Raw genomic sequence first — 21,203 nt, forward strand, 5'->3', positions numbered from 1 at the left:
ACTAATGTTAGTGTTATTCCCAATGTTAGTGGGACATCACTCTGGTGATGCTGTTTCAAACGAGTCGGCATGTTCGATGTGCTACCAGTTACATGTCCGATAGCAGTTGTGCAATGTCTGCAAACAGCTTTTGTACGGTCCACTTGTCTTTGTCCGCCATCATTATAGTGACTGTGAAACTGAAGATTTCTCACATAGCAGACTTAAATGATGAGGGAGGGTATTCACACTCCTGTCTGTGGTCGCTATGACTACGAGCCTACAGCACATCCGATCTTTCCCTAAAGTTGTCCCTCGGAATTTGAGACCCGTATGTACAGAAATAACTTACGCACATGGACTCGCTGCATAAGTTCGGTACACGTGCGTACTGAACCGAAAGGCCAGTCCCGACAATTTTCCCTAGTGTGTATTTCAGTCATAAAACTGTGGATCAGGGATTTATTTTCCTTGGCAAATTCAAAACTAAAATATGATGCATCTTAATTTTTATAGCCAACACAAGACACATTGAGTTCAAGTGACAGATGCTTTAACTAAGTACACACATACACTTAAATTATCACTGCGAGCAGAGAGAGGACAGAAACTGGAAGTTTGCTCACCAACTCATATAGTTTGTGTTGACAAGACATAAGCCTGATCTCTGCAGGCAGCTGTTAGCTAGTGTTGATTCTCCAGCAGGGAGAGACTGAAAAGACTCCAAACACTGTTCACTCGACTTCCTCGGCTCCTCCACAAACCTATGAAGGAATATTTACTTATATTGTATTTTCCCAATCATATTAGGTCTTTAAGTATCTATGAAGTATTAGACCATGCTTCTCCATACATGTCACATTGAAGTCAATCAAAATTAGGGTTGCACCTATTGATAATTTTTTTTAATAAAGTAAAACTCAGGTAAATTTCTGGAGGAATATCAACACTGTAAATTCAAGTTTAGCAGTTTATCAAAAAAACTATCTTGAAGTAGCATAGTAGTTGTATCAATGTCTGTATGAAGCCAACAAACTGACTGTGAAATAAAATGAAGTATGTATAATTCAATTGAGTTCTGTATTTTAACAATATTTATTATAAATGTTCACATTGAACTGGAGTGTAATCTAATGAAATAAATATTATTTTCTCATTTCAAGTAAAATAAGGTTTGCATTTAAAAAAAAAAGGGCTTTTGAAAAAAGGCATCTTAAAATAAAATTAATTTTTGAAAAAAATATATAACTACATATCACATGTAGCAACGGTCTGATAATCTAATAACAGGTCTGGTTCCATATAGAGCGGCTTCTGGGACTATTGGTGACCTATGCTCGAAGATCATGGCCGATTATTTTCGCTTCAGCTTGCTCTTCAGGTGAGTCCATGCTTTGACTGGGCGCAGCCACCTTCCTTACGACGCGTTCCCCCAGCCCTAATCAAAATAAGTCCATTATTTATCTTTGGCATAGCTGTTAAGATGCATTTGCCCATTCTCCATCAGCAGTTACCATGGTAACCAAAGCTACGGTACAGACACTAGGGATAGGACAGCCAGAGTTCCCAGAACACACTTCAACAGCCAAGATTGACAGCCAGCAAAGTCTCATTGTCTTTTCTGCAAATGGTCTCCAAGTATGACAAAAGCACTGCAATAAAGTGAGTCTGTGTTATGTGAGGATATGTTTATATAAAAATACTGAAAAGCACAGCCTTCAGAATTGGGTGGCATTAAACAGCATTAACTTGTATTGCTCATCTCTCTTCAAGCATCAATAAAACGCTTCCACTTCAGACATCTAGGTCTCCTGACATCTTCCAGCAGCTCACAGGATTTCCAACACAATACCAAAACCAAGAGCTCAGATCAGTGTGCAGGGTCGTTTTTCAGCCCGTCCCTCTCGTAGATGGCATCAGCTTTGAGACAGTTAACCATTCTGAGTGCCAACACTACACTGTCTGCCCGAGTGCAACTGTTCAGGTCACAGTTTATGAGACGATCGGGACTCAAGGTGTCTCATATAGCCCGCTATTTTCTATGTTGCCTTAGTTTTCTTTAATTAAAATAACTTTTTTTGTGTAGGTTGCAGTAATTTGATTTCAACGAAGTAGAAAATCTATACATCATGCAGCTCTAACAGAGCCAGTTTCAACAACTTACCACTACATACTCAGACCTTTGCAGATAGACATGTTTATACTGAGAAAATGTGGACAAACAAAGACACATACCAGGATTTTAAGAGTCAATATTGGGCCATAATTATACTAGTCAATTTTAGTTAGATAGGTGTTTTTTTCCTAAAACATATTTAAATGACTATTCCTTAAAGGAAGCCTCAGGGGGTAAACTTTGTTAGAGCAGAATCCAAGATAATGAGTGAATTTTCATTTCTGGCTGAACTATTGAGATTCATTTTCACCAACTACTTTAATACCTCCATGCCCCTGAGATAAGACAACCTGCAGCTTTTTAAGATCCAAGCTCATATGGTAGTGAAAATCCAATGGATTCAACTTTGACCTCTTGGGTAATGCCTTATGTTGTATTAATTCAAAATACAATAGAATAAAGCTGAGTGATGTGGACTGACTAAAATGCAATAATTAATTTATTGTTTGACACGTGGGAAAAACACAAAAAGGAAAATTACTTTAAAAATATTTTTAAAAATGCATTAAAAATAATTAAAAATTAAATAATAAAAACTGAAATAAAAACTGAAATCAGGCAAATTAAAATGTGAAGGATAATCCCCTTCTCTACAATATGTCTGGTTCTCACGTATTTGCAGCCCTGTTGTTCTTGTTTAAACAAGGCGAAATGTCACAGACGCATTCTTTTGAATGAGCGTCACAGCGCAGGCCACAGACAAATAGTCACTTTCGTTTTCTCTTTCAGAGAACTTCCCTTTACAACGCCTAATGGACATGATGACACCTGCAGATTTATCAACGAATGATACTATGAATCCACACAGAGATAAGGATGCAATTCCACTACAATTATAAGAGCCATGTAGAAATATTCTACTTAGCCTTTAAAATCACCAAATAATATAACAATTGTGTGTATAGATATATATATATAGATATATATATCTATATATATATATAAAAAACTGTTTTTTTTCCCTATTCAATGCATTTCATGGTAGCACTATATAGGAGCATTTTAAATATGTACACGGAGTGAGCTGTGATTTTTCTTTTTTATTATGGAATAAAGTTTGCATCAGTTTTTCTAATTTAAATCGAAAATATCTGACGTTACGCCTGTAAAGGATGTTGAGGTTTTACCTTGAACTGTGAAACTTATGAAAGCCACAGGTTTCCCAGCTTATGTCTGGAAAATGAAATAGGTGCGTCCTGTTATAAATGAGGCTCTGCAGGTCAGCTCCAACACAATCACCAGGAGACACCTGAATCTGCTCTATACAAAGTCAACTTCTACCTGTTTCTTAAAGATGCTTAACAGGATCTTCTTCGTTTGCCTTTGCCTCTGTCTCTACAGTGCGGGCTCAGCGATGAGCTGCAAATGGATGGATCATAAATTCAAACAGTTCAGCGAGAACTCTTTGGATCTACTAGATATGATGGTGAGTGAACTTGTTTGCATCATGTTTTAAAGTCATTGAAATATCTGAATGAAATAACACATGATGTGTGTGATGCAGGTTCATAATTCCACCAACACCACTGAGGATGCTGAAGTGGAGGAGAATGTGGCCTTCCCTGAAGATCTGTACAGCCAGGTGTCACAAGCCTCAGTGAGTAAAATAAATACCTGCAGTGAATAAGAAACATAAGAAAATACTTGATTTTCTCTTCTTAAACATGAGGAATTGTTTTCAGAGAAAAGTGTGTATAATAATATTTCTTATATTTCCTATCATTATCTTCAGTTTTGGAAACTTGTTTTTCGTCTTCCTCTGAATCTTCTTCTTTTTCTTCTTTCTCCGATTCCCCTTCTGATTTCTTTGTTTCATCTGATTTTTCATTCCTACAGGCTCAGGACAAACTTGGATTTACAGTGCAGGTTCTGAACGGGGTGGCTGACCTGTTTGAGAAGGATTACAGCTCTGCATCATGGGAGGAGAGACGAGTGGATGACTTTCGCAATATTGTGACCCAGCAGGCTGACGGCCTTCGCTCATGTGTACGTGTCAGGGGGGATGAACGCAGCCTCACTCATTTTGTTTCCATGTACTTATTTATGTTGCTCCTGTTGACTGAAGGGATCAGCGGCGCAATTGTTACACTAATGGCGATTTTTTGATCTCATCAAAGCTTATTTTTCTTTTATTCATTTAGATTGCGAGCCACAGCCCCAAGAAGAACAACAAGAAGCTGCACATGTATTTCAAGAGACTGTCAAACCAAGTCCTGAAACAAATGGTAAGTCTACCAACCCACCTAACCACCCAGTTACCTACCTACCTTCTGCCTTATCCTCCCCATCTACCTACTTGCTATCTACCCATCTACCTATCTATCTAATGATAATATTCGTGTGTGTAGGACTACAGTGCTGAATCCTGGGAGCTGATCAGGAAGGAAAGCAAAAATCATCTAATGAGATCATACCTGCTGATTTCATCTCTACTCACCATCAACTAGAACCTCTCCATCAGATTAATTTATTTCATTTATTTATTCATTTATTTATTCATTTATTTATTCATTCATTTATAGAGAGCTTTGTCTATTTATTAATTGATTGGTTGATGTGTTTTTTTCCCTGTGAGGAAAATGCAATATACATTTCTTACATGTCATATCCAATAAAAACATGTATTCTCCTACCAAATAGAAAAGCGATTGTTTTGATTCCTCTTGCATCAACAAAAACGATGTAGATTTCTTTATTTATTACTAAAATGCATTTCTCAATACAGAGTTCACTTATTCAGTAAAGACCATGCAGTGTAAAAATATGAAGGTTGTTCCAATTAGAAACACGAGGTTCCCGTCTGTTATTTTATTTCTTTATTTCTCTTGACTTGTTTATGTGTGTTTTTTTTCGTTTGTTTACTTTGCATTTGTGGAAACAAATGATAATAGGGACAGAAAGTTGGACACAAAAAATCCTAAATGTACACATTACTGCATCCATAATAATCCCTTGATAATACATCGGTGACAGGGGTTAGGGGCTCTAAGTGCTATACTTGTATATGTGTGGTAACATGGTGAAGCAGCTGCTAATATTTTAATGTCTAAATGTCTCCAAAAAACAAAAAACTACAGGGATTCAATTTTAGTTAACGCTAATTTCTTTGTAGTTTTAACAATGGAGATTGACTGCACGGACGGATTTGCTTCATAATCTTACTGTAGATTACAGAAGATATGCATCTGTGTTTGAAATGAAGCTAGCTGTAATACAGCCCTGGGTTTATGAACACTGATTATGCATTTTAAATATTAAACTGGATCAGGAGTTTATAGTTAATTTGACTTGCCTCCCTACTAACTGAGGATGTTAAGCACAGAGTCAGTCAAGTTAAAGTTCAGTATCACATACATTTTTCACTTGTCTTTAAAGGCTCCAACATGAGTTTCAAAGGCAGATCAAATCTCTGAGAAGGTAAAAATTAAACATAACTATATGAAACAAAAAGGCAATCAAATTAATATTCTGTTACCTTTAATAAAATTGGGGATTTATCTGGGATTGAACATTGTTGGAAACATTTTGGATAAGTCAACAAAATGTTCCATACTATATCTTTAAATATGATTGAAATCAATTCAATGATATATACATAATATTTTAGGATTTGTCAATATGTATCACAGTATTGTAATACTCTGCACGTGTTACAATGAGTATCCATAAAGTATTTTCTCTCTCTTTTAGCACTAACATCACTGCATTGAACATAATGTCATTAGTAACTGCAACAGAGGGAAGTATGCCACATACTGACTTAACTACCTTATCAATCTTAACGATTCTGATGTTATCCAGCCATGGCAGATTATAGACGTAATTGTTCGACATTATACCCAGCACTGCTATCATGATATTATGTAAGTTTGTCAGCGAGGTGTTTTTTGGAAAAATTAGCTCGAGACAATTAAACTCCAAATATTATAGAATAAAATCCATCCCTGTCTGAAAATAAGTATCCTCCAATAGGACAATGTGGCACAGTCTCATCTCTCACTATTTGCCACTAATCTTATGAAGACATTGAGGCTGATCCATGGCGTTTTTTTCTTTGATAAAATAGGGCTATGTTTCCAACAACCCAATAGGGAAATGTGGAGGAGCTCATAAAATATGAAAGAAATACCTTCAGAGGATGAGCATGTAGGGGGGTATAGATAAGTACGAGATCAAGGTGACAATAATGAATAATGAGAGATGTAAAAAAAATATATATATGAAGCAACCTTTACTCGTCTAAATTAATTTTATTGAAATTTTTCCAATTTGACAGGGGAAAAAAAGTTTTGGAGGATAGAGACTTCATTTAAGAGGTATGTCGAAAAAATATGTCTGGTAAGTGGGCTACAGGAAAGAATTTTAATATTTTATAAGTTCAAGACAGCAGAGATCCAATATCACCAAGTAATAATAGGAGAGAAGGTTTAGCCCTGACTTAACACAAATAACCACAAACACACCTCAAAACACACCTGTAAAGTTACCCGAAACAGAGATGATGCTTTTAAAATAAATGCAATAGAGGCAAAAAATCCAATAAAGGAAAAGTTTAAGAGTAGGTCAAGGGTATGGAGAGGATTGGCGATTGACCAGGTGTGGTTGAACTTAGAGTAACCCTCAAGGGAAATAAAGGTCCTTTACATGTGTAGTACAACCAGTGTGTGTGTTATGGAGGCTGTGTTAAACACTGAGATCCGCTGACCGAGCATTAAACATTTCAGACCGTATTATTATTATGCATTAAGAGAATAAGTTGCCTGCTTAAAACTCTACAGTAAAATTCTCTCAAGGGTTTTTTAAGCAGTCAAGTAATGGGGCTTTTAATCTATTAACATGATCTTCATTTTAAATACATTATCAACACAGTTTTAATTGATATTTGAAAGCAAATGCAAGACACTGAAACTTCTAAGAGTGATGTTTGTTTGCTGATATATCCTACTTGTCATGTTTTTATTTCACCCTGACTTATATTCTCACCTTGGCTGTTAACTAACAAATGTAATAGCAAAACCATTCACTTAAAACTCTGTGCTCGCACTCAAATATGTGCTTAGGTTTCCTGAGCTCCGGTCTCAGCTCTTCTCCTCACACTCATGCTGCTTCTTCTGCGAACGTGAAACGTAGGTTCTAGGATTTCTCCTGCTCAAGCAGGGGCTATTTGAGTTGAAAGGACAACAATATCTGAACGGTAAATCAATAAGTCCTGCTCTCAAATAAAGCTAAGGGGGAAAGAAACATAACCATCCACATTCCCATCAGCACAAATGCTATGAAATGTTTGCTTTCACTGGAAGACCAACACTGCTGGCTTCTATTATCACTGCCAAGGTTGACAAAAGAGAAGCTAAGCATTTAATAATAACTACAAAATCCAACACAATGTGGTCTCTCACACACACACACACACACACACACACACACACACACACACACACACACACACACACACACACACACACACACACACACACACACACACACACACACACACACACACACACACACACACACACACACACAGTGCCTTGCATAAGTATTCACCCCCTTTGGACTTTTCTACATTTTGTCATGGTATAACCACAGATTAAAATTTATTTCATCGTGAGTTTATGTAATGGACCAACACAAAATAGTGCATCATTTGGAAGTGGGGGGAAATATTACATGGATTTCACAATTATTTACAAATAAAAATCTGAAAAGTGTTGAGTGCATATGTATTCACCCCCTTTACTGTGAAACCCCTAACAAAGATCTGGTGCGACCAATTGCATTCACAAGTCACATTTGCAAGTCACATAATTAGTAAATAGGGTCCACCTGTCTGCAATTTAATCTCAGTATAAATACACCTGTTCTGTGACGGACTCAGAGTTTGTTGGAGATCATTACTGAACAAACAGCATCATGAAGACCAAGGAGCTCACCAAACAGGTCAGGGATAAAGTTGTGGAGAAATATGAAGCAGGGTTAGGTTATAAAAAAATATCCAGAGCTTTGAACATCTCTCTGAGCACCATAAAATCCATCATAAGAAAATGGAAAGAATATGGCACAACCACAAACCTACCAAGAGGAGGCCGTCCACCCAAACTGAAGAGTCGGACAAGGAGAAAATTAATCAGAGAAGCAACCAGGAGGCCCATGGTTACTCTGGAGGAGTTGCAGAGATCCACAGCTGAGGTGGGAGAATCTGTCCACAGGACAACTATTAGTCGTCTACTCCACAAATCTGGCCTTTATGGAAGAGTGGCAAGAAGAAAGCCATTGTTGAAAGGGATCCATAAAAAATCCCGTTTGGAGTTTGCCAGAAGCCATGTGGGAGACACAGCAAACATGTGGAAGAAGGTGCTCTGGTCAGATGAGACCAAAATTGAACTTTTTGGCCTCAATGCAAAACGCTATGTGTGGCGAAAACCCAACACTGCCCATCACCCTGAGCACACCATCCCAACAGTGAAATATGGTGGTGGTAGCATCATGCTGTGGGGATGCTTCTCTTCAGCAGGTACAGGGAAACTGGTCAGAATAGAGGGAAAGATGGATGGAGCCAAATACAGGGAAATCCTTGAAGAAAATCTGATGCAGTCTGCAAAAGACTTGAGACTGGGGCGGAGGTTCATCTTCCAGCAGGACAATGACCCTAAACATACAGCCAGAGCTACAAAGGAATGGTTTGGATTAAAGAATGTTAATGTCTTAAAATGGCCCAGTCAAAGCCCAGACCTCAATCCAATAGAGAATCTATGGCAAGACTTGAAGATTGCGGTTCACAGACGGTCTCCATCCAATCTGACTGAGCTTCATCTTTTTTGCCAAGAAGAATGGACAAACCTTTCCATCTCTAGATGTGCAAAGCTGGTAGAGACATACCCCAAAAGACTTGCAGCTGTAATTGCAGCGAAAGGGGGTTCTACCAAGTATTGACACAGGGGGGTGAATACTTATGCACCCAACAGATGTCAACTTTTTTGTTCTCATTATTGTTTGTGTCACAATAAAATTTATTTTGCACCTCCAAAGTACTATGCATGTTTTGTTGATCAAACGGGAAAAAGTTTATTTAAGTCTATTTGAATTCCAGTTAGTAACAGTACATAATGGGAAAAAGTCCAAGGGGGGTGAATACTTATGCAAGGCACTGTATATATATAAGCCCAGGGTTAAGTGGGATACATGAGGTGTGAGCACTAAAAACGGGCAAAATGAATCACCGTAAAGGTTTGGCAAAAAGGAAAACTCATACAGAACATGAAGAAAAGGGGTGAAATTTGTATGTTGTCTGCTCTATTGACACTACTGGTCCTCACATGCCTGGCCAAGAGGCATAGCTATGCAAGCAATTACATGCAAATAGCTGCTCTGTCAAGGCCATCAGTGGCAATGAATGAAAATAAAAGAAGCACTTCAAATGCTGTCTACTTTATTGACAATCAAAGGCTGGTCCAGCACTACTATTAAGCTGTTCTCTTTTGAAGAGACATGTGGCGTGGCTACTTCGCCAGAGGGGCCCCCACTGTTATTAGAACTAAAACGAAGGACGGTGCCATTTCTGTTGACAGGCTTCTCTAAAACAGTAAATCCTGACATGCTGTAATAGCTAAGCGTCAAGCCAAAGAGATTTCATACCATGCCAGAAACAAGAAACACTAACTCTTTCTAGGCAGCTGCTAAAGAAAATCGCAGAGCAGATGATAATCTATGTGTTCTTCGTAAAATGGAGGAAAAATTGCCGGACCAGATTGGATTTCATGTGACTGAGTTCTCATTCGCAATCGTCAGCACCACTTCTCCCAGCCCATCTGTGGACAAGTGTCTGATTATTGATGAAAGAAAACAGCTGAGAATGAGAGACATTTCGGAGAAGTGATAGAAACAAGCCTCAGGAGCTGCTTATTCATGCCGAGGAATTCATTTTGTTTTAGACGGCATCAAGCATCATCTCAGTGAAACTGGCAATAACAGAACTTGATTTTGCTAAGAGAGCAAATAACTGTGTCCTGGCTCTGAAGGACGGGATGTGAATACTGAAATAATAACATCTCTGTCCTACAGGCTTTGGGTGTAGGGTCTGTGAACAAACTCATGACTCTGATAGTATTCAATTCCGGAGAGATTTCAGAGCCTCCTCCATCAAGTTAAAAGTCAGAAGTAATGAGCCCTCTACAATCAATGAATATGACTGAAGGAAAAAGGAAAAGGAAAAGGAACAGTACACCACTGACTGCGGGCCCTAATACACATCAGGCACCGTGCCAGTCCCGGCTCTGCCAGCAAATATCTGCTTAAATGGTGACTCTCATCCTACACACCGGAAATTCAATTTGTTCCGTAAGCCTGGGATGAAAAAGCAATTATTCACAGTCCCCTCTTTTCACGATCTGTTTCTTTAAGATATCTCTCTTCTTCCCCCTTCTAACAAATAAACCCTCAGATTAGTGCTGTGTGTGGCTGTTCATAGGGGCAGCCAGTTGAAGCACTAAGATTCAAGCCAACTGAAAAACTTGTCAATCAATTTGAAAGATGGGAGTCAGATTCGGCAAGACAAGACCTACCTTGCCATCTCTTTCATCCCCATCGGACATGGGTAAAAGCCACTATATAATGGATTGATGGCATATCACTATGCAGTATGGAGGACAGAAGTGAGAGCATGTCAGAGGAACCCTTCTTTTACACCAATTACACTACACAGAACGCCTTAAAAAAATGCCCCCCTACCCGATCGGTGACGAGTGCTGTCAAGGGATTCCACTGAGCCGAGACTCCAATTTACACTTGGGGTATTAGGTGGGACCCTAGCGTGACTGTGCAAAGTACCACAGAGCTGCTTCACATGCTCTCTGTTACTTGGAACACATCCTGGGATAAGTTGGCAGACCTAGTGAGGCGGCCAGAGACTCATGTTTGAGTCATAACCTTATTCCATTCAACTGTTGTACGAACAATACCTGTTGATTGAGGAATGTGAAAATCGCCTGCCATCGTAATTGGCTCTCTCCATCTCTGTATAGCAGGGATACAAAAATGTGATAGTTGAAAAATAAGGGGAGAGAGACAGTGGCATAACTATAGGGTGAATGGAAAGGCAGGATAAGCCTCAGAAGTTTAAGAGTCAGCCCTCTGAGAGGGGCAGTTGGACAGCGTCAGCCCCAGGCAGACCTATGGATCAGGAAGCTTAAGGTTGGTCATCCATGATTGAGTTTCCCAACCCTCCATACATTAAATGCCTCAAAGCTTGCAATGCCTCTACTGCATGCCTCAGTCAAAAAATGATGGACTTCTAATATCTCTTAAACCAAAACTGGCCAGTATACGCAGATTTTTTTTAAATGTTGGTAAATCCCCTAAAAGAGGCGATTGACTCCTTTCATTGCCAGTAGGAGTTTGCTTCTGTGTTTTTTTTTTTCTTTGGGCGTCATGTTCAAAGTCACGATGAACCGAATTAGCGCGTTCAACCGGACGATACGTTTCCATCACTGCTGATCTGAGCCGGAGCCGATTAAAACCTGTGTCTACTGCAGAGTCGTTTGCATTGGGAATAGATTAAGTCGGCATTCACTCCCGGGTCAAACAGATGTTAGTGGATGTTGTTGTTTTTTCGACCAGTGTGAAAGGGGGTTTAATTATCTAGATACTTGCTCTTTGTAACCTTTTCTGTATTTGGAAACCACAAAAGGATGGATTAATGGCAAGTGCAGAAGGCTTCTGAGATGAAACCATACATCTCAGGAGCCAGTGCACGTGACAGGGTACGCAATGCAAGAAAATGAGGGAACGGGCCTAGCTGGCTCACGGATGAGAACATGAATGCTTCCCCTTCGAAATGGGACCACGCCAAGTGTGATCGTCAATGCCATTTTCACACCACCCCCCTATTAAGTGTCTGTGCACAAAATGTGATTTACCAACCCATGGGAAGCAATAAGTGACTAATTTCGAGCATTGAAATTAACAACAGCTGGTTCTTTTACAGAGGGGAGGAGAAACCACTCAAGAAAGCTCTTCAACCACACTGGTGACAACATTTAAACAAGCACCCGTGTGAACTCAAAGGAGACAAAAACAAAAGCATATTGGTAACATTTTTAGATTATAGCTCCTCTTTTCCATAATCACAGCATAATTAGTCAGTTGCAAAACTTTGACAGCTCACCACAGCTGGTTCTGCAGCATCAATTAGTCTATATTCTAGTGCTGTCTAATCTCACTGTTGGATTTCAGGGCCCTTTATTATAATATCTAAGGTTTCTTAATTCTTTATATAAAAAAAAAAAAAGTGTATTAATATTTGGCTGCACTGTAACTTCTGAGTATTCTGTGTCCCAGGATCGTCTATAGCTGCATTATTTCTTTTGCATAATTATTTAATTAGTTTATTTTTTGGAATGTGTTGCAATATTCTCTGCAACACATTAACACAAATTCCTATCAGATAAAAATACTAAATACACAAAGTCATCACGGTCAGAAGAAATGACCACGGATATTCAAGCTACTTTTAGACTAGATGTCCGCACAATTGGGTCAGGACTTTCTCCACTCTCAGATGCATTCACAACAACACAGACATTTCCAGAGCCTTCAGGCAAGGGGTGGTGCAGCATGCAGAGGCAGGAGGTAAGGTAACATTAATTCCACTGTGGAGATCACATCTTTATACGTCATCAACACAGTACATCACTCACAGTGAGGATCCCCTGCTGTATTACAACATGGGCTCACTCCGACATAATCCAGAGTTTTAACTGGGGGGGCTGGCAGGAGAAAATCTCACTCTGTCATTTGCGTTCCAAAAATAATCTCCTGAAATTATCCAGAGTTCAGTGCATGTCGGAAATCAGCCATATTCTTCTGCCCTCTGCCGCATCATCATTTTGATCTGTAAAATCTCAGATTTACAGTCAGGCCATAATACTGAATCAACCCAGATGTTAAATCCTTCATGGTCTGAATTACAATTTCAAGTGTGTAAAATAAAGAAAGAGTGTGACAAGGGAGTGCGGTTTTTAAAAAGTTAAAATCTTGGCTTGAGGTTGGATTATATTTAGGAGTGGGGATAGGGCTTTTCTGTAATCATCATTTGTGCACCAAGGTGGTTCCCTGAGGTTTGCGCCTTCAAGCTCTGTAGTGGGTCCAGTTTTAATAAAAAATACAGAACGTCAACGTGCGCTGCAACCGCAGTCAGTGGACAAGTCAGTGGAAGATGAAACAATCAGGTTGAAAACCTGTAGGTCGTTACCAAACACCGTTTGAGAGAAACTTTAAATATAAATTGCTATCTATCACACTGTGCACACAAAAAGTAAGATTCACAATTTTCAGATGAAGGGAATGCACTTTAAAGCGACAAACATCCAGCTGAAGTATTTACATTTACATTGAACAAATAAAGACTTGATGCAACTTCTTCTCAAACAGGAGTGCACACATTTAGTAAATTAATGCTAAGTGGTTAGTAAAACACTAGAAAATTGGTTTTAAGAGCTTCCACATTTAAATCACCTCAAATACCAGATACAGTGTCTAAAAAAAAAAGACAATTTTGTCCTTGTGAATTTCTTTCAGGCCCCCAGTCTCTGAGCACTTACCATTTTTCTGAGAATGCAAGAAATATTATTCTAATATATTAACTTTTTATAGCTTTGAGGGCACGGTGTACAATTTGGATAACTCATTCTTCCATTCGCATCTAATAATAAAAGCACAGGTGCCACTAATAACAATGAAAATGGCTCTGGTTTATTAAAGCACCCCACTAAGTCATGACAGTTTAACTATGAGCCAGAATACACGACAGTGGCACCCTGAAATTGAAGTAGCGAAATGGGATACAGCTGTCCTCAATTCACACCTTTGTATTCTTTTGTTTGTACTGAAAACATGCTGAATTATGACCAAAAACCACAAACTGACAACTTCAAAGCACCGTTACACCACCAAGGGACAATACCATAATTAAAAAAAAAAAAACATTTTACCGTAAGTTGCTGGTGGTCAACCACGACTGGAGGGACTGGTTGTGGCTCTTCCTCAGTCGTTTCAACAGATTCCTTCAGCTGCTCTGATGGGCTCCTCTTGCATTTCCTTACTTTGGAACCTCCTGTGAAGATATGAAGGGATGATTAATGGAGGGAAGGTGAACTGAGAGGTATGCAGTTTTATGAATTAAAGCAACTTTCAAATTAATGGGAGAGCTAAATTTCAGAGCTCAATTTGTTTTTCTCATGAAACATTTGAAAGCACAAACTGGACGGTTTTATGGAAATAAATCCCAACTGCCATGGCCACAAGATTAATGCAAAACTAGGGTATGAGAAAGAAAGTCTATTTGAAGCTACTACCAGCTACTGAGAGCACAATATTTCACATCTGGCCTCTTTCCTGTCCATTTATAACAGTGTTCGGGAAATGTTTTCGACGGGAACAAAAGGGCTGGCTCAGCAAGGGAGCGAGGAGGCGGAGCAGCTGAGTTGTCATTTGAGGAGCCAGGGTTTGTTTGTGTTCTGCGGTCGGATGATTGTGTCATCCTCTGATGGCTTCTCCATATTCTAAGCAGCATCATCATTACTCCGGCTTTCCAGCTTGGCCTCTGCCCATCACAAGCCAACCAGGCCGGTAATCAAATACAAACGTATTGGTTTGTGTCGGACTTGAACACTACACACTAGTAAAAGGGACATATTGGCTCATGGCAGAGAAACTGAATATATGTGGCGGTTCAAAGATGGAGAAATGCGCTGTGAATCTTCATAGACTAACACCATTGAGGATATCACCAGGGTGTGGCATTTTTATATTCTGTATAACTTATGTTACATTATTCATGTTCTCTTCTCTATTTTTAATAGCTTAACCAAGTGAAAGTCAGAGAAGCTGGAGTATGATCATAGTTACATGTGGAGGCAAAACGCTGGCTGAATGTGTGAAAATTTATCTACTCTCTTAACTCAGTTAGATTGGATGAGGAGACATTTAACAGGACGAGGTAAAAGCCTATCACTGTATATGGCTGAACAGTGTATGGTCAATGTGTAAAATGAACACCTGGTTACTGGAACTGCTGTAAACAACTTGACAATGGAAAGCTGTTGAAGGCTTCTCACGAAGTCACTTAATGTCACTACATGACGCAATACACAAATTAGCATATTCATGACATAATCACATCATATTTGCATTCTGCCTGGTGTGAGCTCGTTTTAGCCTTTTATCTGTTTGCTACTCTTCTTATTCTGTTTTGACATAAACATGCATTTTAATAGATTTAATAAACTCTAATACATTTGCATGTTTTTCAGTTTCTGCTGTCAGACGACGGAACAAGTAAGAAGCGGTGACCGACCCAATAAGAAAACATGTTAATCAGCAGTCACCTACAAGCCATTTTCAATTTGATTTGCACTGATAAAATTCGTCACACATAATTTAAAGAGAACGTATGGGCTGTGATTTCGGCTGCAATATAATCAGTCAGGGAGAAAGTAAAAAGCTTATTTTATGTCTTTGTCAGGTGCCGTGCCTTCAAATGAATAAGAGGCATATAGAGATGCACCTCTAGAGGTAAAGACTGACCTTGTCCTCTTGGCACAATTGCAATGACTCTTCTCCAGAAAGTAGCTTAAGGTTACCCAAACAGTTTTAAGAATCGTTGGTGCATTTTTTTTTTTTTTTTGGGGGGGTAAATCTGTAAATCAGGCGACAAAAGTACTAAGTTGATAAAACTGCCTGTAAACATACCTTTATGATAAAATAGAAACTGTTTGCACAGAATTGTTTCAAAAGCCCAGTGGCCAAAGGATTAAATCCTACACAACATTGGCCGATCAACCAATAATGTAACCTAGTGACAGACTGACTTTTAAAGAAGCTGTCACTGATGTTGTAACCACCCAAAAACTAAAAATAATCAATCGAGCTGATTGATGGCTTGTCCAGACATTTTAAAAAGTGATCGACAGGCTTGGCTGCGTCAACTGAGGCTCAACCTAGACAGTGAAAAAGTATGTGAAATAAACCATGCCGCGATAACTTACCAAATTAGGTTACTTTTACTCTATTTTATTTTTACAAAAAATGTTATATATAATTTGCACACACAGAAGAGCACTGTGTTCTATTTTACCAGTCTACTCATATACCTTCTATGTCTTGATCTTCGTCAGCACTCTCAGTAACTGCCCTCCAATCCTGGTGGGGGTGCTCCTGAGTTGGATGGCTCTCATGTTTGTCTTTGTGCTCTTCCTGCTCTGGCTCATTAGAGCCTTTAGCCATGCTCAGAGGAGTCCTTTTCTCAGCCTCACTGCTGCTCTTGGGGCTCTGCAAGTCCAGACTTTCCATTGACTCGTTTCCATTCACACAGTCCACTTGTGATACTAGGAGATCCTCTATGTGCTTGGACTGGGCCTCAGCATCTGAGGACTCAGATGTTTCTGCCAGAGGATGGAGCTCAACCTGCTTGGCCTGGCTATGCCCATCTGCCTTGGGGTGAGAACTGTCACCAACGCAATACAGCTCAGTGTCCTTCTCCATGTTCTCAGACTCTCCCTCGTTGACTGTGGTCTCCTCCTCCTTAGGTGTTGGTTCCTCTCTGGCTTCATTGTCATCTGGAGGTTCAGCAGGAGCCACAACAAGTGGCTCACTGGAGCTCTCCTCCTCAGTGGAGGGGGCATGGTGATGGTGGCCATTGGGTTGGGGACCTGAGGTATCGCAAGACGATTCCTCATCCTGTGTCAAACATGAATCGCTGGGTCCTGCAGCTTCCACTTCTGCCTCGGGCTCATCCTCATCCTCTTCCATTCCTTTCTTGTAGCTCTTCTTTTTACGGATGATGCCCCGCCCCCAAGAAGGCCGCCGGCGAATCTTTCGCTTTATATGATCTATGATGAAAAGAGAAAGAGAGTTAAGAAACTTTATTAAATCAAGATAACTAAAAGAAACCACAATTCCCACAAGGGAAAAAACAGTAGTACCACTTCATTTCAGATGCTTTTGACTACATGACTGGACATGTGATTCTCAGACCCAACATTTCTCTGAGGTAAAAGACTGTTTGGTTCTGGCGCTCAGTTGAAAAGATGCAAAGGATGAGGATGACACAAGGCAACACTAAACACAATAAACCATTGTTTTCTTATTGTTAAAACAGCTGAAAGTAATCCAAGATTTTAATTTCTAAACTGCAAAATATTTTCTCCCTATTGTAAAAGATACTGTAGAGTAAGAAAAAAAGTTTTCTCCTTCGTATAGCTTGCAAGTTGACTGCATTTAAAGCTGAACATTTGGTCCTTCTCCAAGGGTAACAAGCAATGGGTTACAAAGACGACAGAGACCGTAAGAGAGACAGAGACAGCAGCCGGTTATATCACTGATATTTGGACACTAATGACAACAGATGGTGCTTGGAGTTTTAAGAGGAAGGGGAAACCAAAGCCTGCTCTCTGAGAGTGCAATAAAAGTGCTGCAGCAAGCAAAAAAACGAATGCTACACTGGGTGAAACTTCAAGGCATTTGCCTTCATTTACTGGTTTCCTGAAGCAGACACTGAGATACAGGCCCAAGCAACTAAGTCAGCGAGACAGAAAGAGAGTGCCTGTGACAGAAAGAGACACATAGGGACCAACACAAGGCAGTTTCCTGACAATGGCCTGTCAGGGAGACACACACCCTAACCCCAAAGGAACCTTTGGTCTTTGCATCAAAAGGCATTCGCAAATTAAAATCATCTGTTGAGTCCCATGAGGCAGCTCTGACACTGCATAATTCAGAGTAACGCCAGGATATAAAAAGTAATTCTTTCATAAAACAACTATCTGAACAAAGGACAAGGAGATAACTTAAAATGTGTGTGTGTAAATCAGATAATCCGTGGATAGAATCACTAGATCACAGTGGACACAGTCAAAATCCATAAGTCCTCGCCATTATAATTCTGTCAGGAACGAAAGGTCTAATATAAATCTGGGATCTTATGCAGAATAAATAACATATGCCAGCTTGGTTCTCGAAGGACTAGGATTCCTTTTAGGTTATTCATCAGAGACTATACTGTAAAGTGTATAGTGAGCAGAGCTTTTTGCCTTAATACTAAAGAGGCTCTATTCTGTTAATTGTAACAACTCGAGGACATGACTGAGCAAACTGACCAGAAATCACGATGTACCTTTCCCTCTCCCCACCAATGCATGTATCCAGTGATAACCTTTTGTTAAGTATTAGTTTGTAATTTATACCAATACCTAAATAACAAGAAAATGTAAAAAACTATAAACTAGACAAAATGGGGTTCATGACTCAGGACACTCCACTTCAGGAACTGTGTTCTCAGGTGACCCTCTTAATAAATGACAAGCCACACATTTCCCGTCACACACCAATCATCACACCAGATAACCCAGTGGTGTCAGCTTATGCTGCACAACAACTGCAAAAAAAATAGCGATTTACATGTGTTTATACAGTGGCTACATTTGCATATGTACTATATCTTATCACACATACTTTCAAGGACATTTCAAAAGAGTAAAACTTCTTACAAAAACAATATATGCATCTATATCTGGAGGACACTAAAGAATATGTAACATCTTAGTCAAACTGCTGGTCAGGGCAAAAGCATCCAGTACCATCATTTTCTTCAACTTTCTCTGTTGCTTTTCTTCACACTTATGTTGTCTCATTATGTCTCATTTGACATCAAACCAAATGACCATGCATTGCTCAGGCTATGAATGCAAATCAGGCTGGGGGACTAAGGGATACCTTACAAAAACAGAGTAGCGAGCATTCTGCATGTACGAAACAATGGCAGCACATCACAGAAAATGATCACCAGTCTCCCACAAATATCTACACAGACTGGTAATGGTTAGAGAAGAACTGGGCAGTTTTCCCTGTGAGACTACCAGCGCTGGGGGTTTAAAAAGAACAGTGAGACACATGCCAAGGTCCCACATCCACCAGCAATCAAGCCCACAGTTTGTAATCTCACTGTCAAGAGGGTACAGGGGCTGCTGGCAGACTTGATTTTAAGGTGGGATGCTGCTTTGGCTTTTGGTTCCACCTGATCTGATCTGGAGGGAAAAGGCAATTGGATACGTTTTCATCTCCAGCTATGACTGTCGCTCTGCTCTGCTGTAAGTGAGGGACCAGAGGTGGAGAGGAATTGGATATTTCTGAATGCTGGCATCCTATTAATAAAGCTTCTTTGTGTGTGTGTGTGTGTGTGTGTGTGTGTGTGTGTGTGTGTGTGTGTGTGTGTGTGTGTGTGTGTGTGTGTGTGTGTGTGTGTGTGTGTGTGTGCGCGCCTCTTATCTTTGCAGAATGCTTGGACCACCATTTATTTAACCTTCAGAATTTAGATTTTATTTAGAAATGTCATGCTGCGATGTCCAGTGCTTAATCATAACGTGGCTGTTTTGTTTTTTTATCAATTTCAACACAGGGAATATTACTTTTTGCCCAAAGTTATACGTTTATGCCTTTTTTTATATATTGTCACTTTTATCAAACAAAAGTTAAGGCAAACTTCAGCATTGTTAATCTTAAAAGATGATAAAAGAAAAAAAAAAGCACATCGGCTAGCACTCCAACAGGGGTTGTGGGTTCAGTACTTATTGGTATTTTTGAGGTCGGGTGCTGCTAGCTGGCTCTCATAACAGGTCAGGTGGATCTGGGTAATAGAAAACCTTGACTCATGTATCACCAACAGCTGCTTATTTTCAGCTGGCCCTTAACTTGCTTTTTAAACCGCTCTGAAAACATATTTTCCACTGTCAAATTTTTTACACATACAGACCAAAACATATAATCCACAATTCAATTTTTTAATTCTCGCTAAGGCCAGTAATCACCTATCACTCGTGAGGAATGGAAATTTTAGACTGGATGGCAGCAAACGACTCACCACACTCCGCTCTTTAATTATGTATAAAGATTCATGTAGCGGCAGAAATATTTTAAACTGCCATCACACGTACTCGTTAGAACAGTGTGTGTACATGGACACGTACAGCTTTTGAAAGAAAAAAGCCCCGGGGAGATGAGTATCCAAACATAGCAGCAAGTATTAAATAAATAAATCATTCCAGTGACACTGACAATCCAGCGGCCTAGTGGTAATGTCTTTAGGCGGGATTGTGAATCAGTGTCTCTGATTCACTTATTTATTTGTATTAAATAATTCCTAGTATGGAGTAATCAGATCACAACCCATCAGAAGACGGTCATGTTTTTAACAGAAGACATAGGGAGAAAAAGCTCTAAAGAATCTGGAGCATAAAACTTACAAATTGACAGCTTCTATACTGTGTGCAATGTTAAGGGGGGTTTTCATTGCAAAGGCATACAACTCCAGATCCACTGTCTCTATAGCATAGGCAAACGAGTAAAAGCCCCAAAGCCATGTCAGTATAATACAGATGGGCTTCTATATTGAGTTTATAGTAGGGCCATCCAAGCAAACTTTGAAGCACTCCATGCCTATAGTGTTATACATTATGGTGTGGGTTATTTATTACTTTTATATCTTCCCAATCTCACACTACCCATAAAGGCATAAAATGCACCGATCTTAGTAAGATTGATATGATTGGTCTCTGGGCTCGATGCCACATTATCATCAGTACTAACTCATACTTACTGTCTACCCCAAAGCTAGTTAAACAAATTTAGGTAAATCAATCCAATCTCCCGCTGATCTTTGCCAAGGAAAAACATTCAGCACTGATTAACATTTAATTCTTACATTAAAAAGGGACATTGCATCTTTAAAAGGAAAAAATCTATATTTGGGAAAAACACTTACTTGCTTTATTAGCAAGATGGAAGGGCTGACACCTCAGTAATATCTGTAAACTACAAACAGCTAGAAGACTGAAAATAGAAGGAAACAGCTCAGTAGCTCTGTCTACAGGTAACAAAATCAACCTTCAAGCATCTCTGAGGTAAGAACAACAAATTGTTTAATTACTTTTATCCTTCCCTTTAAGTAAGTTTATCCACCTATGAAATAGGTGTAATATGTAACAATATTAACACCAGT

The 21,203-nt window shown here is 39.4% G+C and overlaps 2 protein-coding genes across 4 annotated transcripts in view; one reads left to right on the forward strand and one right to left on the reverse strand.

Annotated features, from left to right (window-relative positions):
* atad2b (ATPase family AAA domain containing 2B) overlaps positions 1 to 21,203 on the reverse strand; it is an 82,589-nt gene that overhangs the window by 19,885 nt on the left and 41,501 nt on the right. For 2 of the 3 annotated variants that reach the window (XM_034579542.1, XM_034579541.1), the window contains 3 exons: positions 16,462 to 17,040; positions 16,303 to 16,428; positions 14,143 to 14,264 (listed from right to left, as the gene is read on the reverse strand). In XM_034579542.1, the coding sequence (XP_034435433.1) occupies positions 14,143 to 14,264; positions 16,303 to 16,428; positions 16,462 to 17,040 (827 nt within the window). Of the gene's footprint in view, positions 1 to 14,142; positions 14,265 to 16,302; positions 17,041 to 21,203 lie in introns of all 3 variants that reach the window. The other variant, XM_034579540.1, reaches the window with a different exon arrangement.
* On the forward strand, positions 3,450 to 4,602 carry LOC117758149 (interferon a3-like). The gene is made up of 5 exons (XM_034579564.1): positions 3,450 to 3,581; positions 3,660 to 3,752; positions 3,992 to 4,141; positions 4,297 to 4,380; positions 4,504 to 4,602. Exons 1-5 carry the CDS (start codon positions 3,450 to 3,452, stop codon positions 4,600 to 4,602), a joined length of 558 nt encoding a protein of 185 aa, XP_034435455.1.

Source organism: Hippoglossus hippoglossus, chromosome 24, assembly GCF_009819705.1.
Source record: "Hippoglossus hippoglossus isolate fHipHip1 chromosome 24, fHipHip1.pri, whole genome shotgun sequence".
NCBI classification, from domain to species: Eukaryota; Metazoa; Chordata; class Actinopteri; order Pleuronectiformes; family Pleuronectidae; genus Hippoglossus; species Hippoglossus hippoglossus.